The 3532-nt window shown below is 41.7% G+C and overlaps 2 protein-coding genes across 2 annotated transcripts; both read left to right on the plus strand.

Moving 5' to 3' along the window:
• Positions 1-1422: 1422 nt before the first annotated feature.
• LOC121788452 (ethylene-responsive transcription factor ERF025-like) lies at positions 1423-1991 on the plus strand. Its single transcript, XM_042187123.1, has one exon. It carries the CDS (start codon positions 1433-1435, stop codon positions 1964-1966), a length of 534 nt encoding a protein of 177 aa, XP_042043057.1. The 5' UTR covers positions 1423-1432; the 3' UTR covers positions 1967-1991.
• A 1025-nt stretch (positions 1992-3016) lies between these two features.
• Positions 3017-3532, plus strand: LOC121788453 (ethylene-responsive transcription factor ERF025-like). The gene has a single exon (XM_042187124.1). The coding sequence runs from the start codon at positions 3017-3019 to the stop codon at positions 3530-3532; it is 516 nt and encodes a 171-aa protein (XP_042043058.1).

Consider the following 3532-nt stretch of genomic DNA (forward strand, 5'->3'; position numbering starts at 1 on the left):
CCCAGCACCAGATTTGGTTTCTGATGTTTTCGACTCTCTTCATTGTGTCGTAGTTCACACCTTGAGGACAAGGTGGATTTCAACCGTGGGGGAGTTGATACGAGCATTATTTAGTTAGTTAAATTAGAGATTTGTGTATCTTTTCCACATCTTTGTTTATTTGCGTATCTTTTCCATATCTTTGTTTTCTTGTTAAGTAAGTTAGTTATTAGCATTATAAATAGGAGTTATTGTAATCATTTGAGAAAAGCAATCAAGAATATCAATATTATCGTTCATTCTCTTCTCCAAATGAGAAAACCGTCGTGCTCGACGGGCACTCGCCCGCGACAAACATTTATCGATCGCCGATCTACGGACGCCGATCAGCCCGATAGGAGGTTTATCCTATCACAATGTTGGTTTCACTTTTTGTGGTTCCATGAGATCCTATTCTGGATTGATTGTTGGGGCCTTGTAGGTCAACACAAGTGGCTATTGTTTAGGAACAAGTCTAGCTCCAACGATGCCGATGGCACCAAGAGTAATGCCCTTAGTGGAGAAGCCACCAAAGTTTGGTGGATCTAATTTTAAAAAGTGACAATAGAAGATGTGGTTATATCTAACAATATTGGACATTGTGAACTTACTAAAGAAAGACGAGCCGCTTGCGCTAAGTGCACCAGAGACGAACTTTATCGTCCAAGTTGCATATGATAGTTGCCATAATGGAAACTCTAACTTTATTCTAAGTGCTTTAATTGATAATTTATGTATAGTATGCAATCTATTGTAAACACATCAAATGTTGAAAATTTAGAAAATAAGTACTACCATATTAACGACACATGTACAAATAAGTTAGTAGTCTGACCAATATTTGAACTACAAAATGATAGATTCTTTGACCAATCATGGAACAATCGCAATAGTTCGAAGATCGAACTCTTATGATGTTCTTAATTAACGTTGTGGAAGAAAGAAAAAACGAAAAATCTCATGCGGGGCACTACATTTTCAAGAACACAGAGAAAGACTTGATGGTTCCAATTAAAAAAGTTTCATATAACAAATAAAGGAAGGTCAATAGTTACTCCACGTCGTGATAAAACAAAAATAGTGAAGCTTCTTTAAAGGCTTGATTTGGGTGTGAATAATTATGAGATGTGGCCCGTACATATTACAATATTTTTATTTAATAGTAGCATTATATATTTATCACTTGCCTTAATCTATACCATCCATTTCATCATCATTCACATCACCTATGTATACCATCAATTATGATAAAAAAAAAGATTACAAAATCTTCAATCCTCCAAAATTTATAGTACTATATATATAGCCCTCAGTTAAGCATCGTGCAGCTGGCTTCTTTTTGTTGATACATATCCAAATTAGGAAGTCTAAATGATTTTGTCACGCCATTAATCAATTTTTGTTCTCTCTAAAAATGGAATGCATGGGTGATGAACACGTCAACAATAAAAAGACGACAAAGCCATCCGGGCGGCACTCCGTCTACCGCGGCGTCCGGTGCCGGAGCAGAAAATGGGTGTCGGAGATTCGGGAGCCGGGGAAACCCACGCGGATATGGCTGGGGACGTACGCCACCGCGGAGATGGCCGCGGTCGCCTACGATGTGGCAGCGCTGGCGCTCAAAGGCCCCGAAGCTGTCATAAACTTCCCGGCCTTCGCTGCGTCGTGCTCTCCACCGGCTTCTCTCTCCGCAGCCGACATACGCACGGCGGTGTCCAATGCTGCGGCCGCTGTAGCTCCGTCGGACATACAGCTGCCTGAGCAAGAGGAGTCTTCTTCATCGTGCTCTGAATTTATTGATGAGGAAGCGCTGTTCAACATGCCCAAACTGCTGGTGGACATGGCGGAGGGCATGCTGATTAGCCCCCCACGGCCGAAAAATGACGGCGGTGGCTCGCCGGAGAATTACTCGGTGGAAGAAAGGCTTTGGAGTTATCCTTCTTTCTGAATCGGAGTAATAATAATATAGAATGTCTTCGTGTACACTAAAATAAGCAGCAGGTTTGAGTTATATATATGCTCTTGTATTTAGTTATTGTGGCAAAATTTATTAGCTTTGATTAATTATATGTATAATTAATCATCTAATTTTTAAGTCTTGACATTATAATTCTTGTGATGATATATCGCTCTCATTTAATTGTGATCATCAAATTTTCAGTAGTTAATAATAGGTCTTGATGATGCACTAAGGGGCAATCTTACACTAGTAGTACACCTTATATATTGGTTATAACCTTGAATAACATATTACCACTATATATTTTTGGGAGGAAAGGGGTTAATATAAATTTAAAATATTACTGTGTCTTGATGTAATACTCCACAAACTAATTATATGAATAACATACTCATGTAATATAGCATATGTCGGGATCATTGAGGTCAGACTGCTAAACGACAAAATATGAAAAGCATATCTAGTGCCACTTTTGGGAGAATATCTGCTGTAAAATCAATACCTTTTAGACAATTAGTCTGGCCTTTATTGCTGAATCCGGTAAAATACCTTGATTATAGCAAAATTGGCTCTCTCTTTTTGGTATGGAGTAATATTTTCTGGGAGGTGGGTCTAAGTAATTATGTAAATCTTTGCTTTTATACATATACTCTACATTTTCTCCAAAATGTTATGCAAATATTTATGCAGCTATTAGATCTCAAATCCAACTGTCCGAATCCGTGTGCAACTGTGCATGTAACATTACTTTATTTTGACGCAATGGATGTAAATAAATCGTAAATACGGCAGCGAATTATTCCAAGGTCAGGAAAATAGAATTAGAAAAGGAACGAACTACACATGGCACCAAACAACACCGACTCCAAGATTTTAGTAAAAAAAATGAAAAAAAAAACAAAGAAAAAAGTTCTTATAAATACACAGACTTGACTTGATCAAATGTGTTCTAGAATGTGATTTTAATCTTATAAATAAATACATCTAATCCGTAGCTAACGTTAATCAAGTAGAGTTCAAATTGTCTATAACGACTGCATGGCTGCAGAAGACAGCTCCATCCCGCCGCCAAAGTCGGGGCGTCATCCCATCTACCGCGGAATCCGGTGCCGGAGCGGGAAATGGGTGTCGGAGATCCGGAAGCCGCGTCAGACGGCGCGCATTTGGCTAGGCACGTACGCCACCCCGGAGATGGCGGCGGCGGCATACGACGTGGCGGCGATCGCCCTCAAAGGCTCCGAGGCCAAGATTAACTTCCCCGCCCTCGCTTCCACGTATCCGAAGCATGCCTCCGACGGCGACGAAGACATACGGGTCGCGGCCTCCGCGGCCGCCTCCGCCATCGCGCCGCGGAATGCCGGGCCTGGCGAGGCGTCGTCGAGTGTGGCGGAGCATGAGTTTTTGGACGAGGAAGCGTTGTTCGGTATGCCCAAGCTGCTGGATGACATGGCGCACGGGATGCTCGTCAGCCCGCCGCGGATGAAGTCCCCAGCAGAGGACGACCGGTCGCCGGAGGATTACTCAGGAAACGACACTCTTTGGAGCTATCCTTAA

Source organism: Salvia splendens, unplaced genomic scaffold (genome assembly GCF_004379255.2).
Source record: "Salvia splendens isolate huo1 unplaced genomic scaffold, SspV2 ctg1048, whole genome shotgun sequence".
NCBI classification, from domain to species: Eukaryota; Viridiplantae; Streptophyta; class Magnoliopsida; order Lamiales; family Lamiaceae; genus Salvia; species Salvia splendens.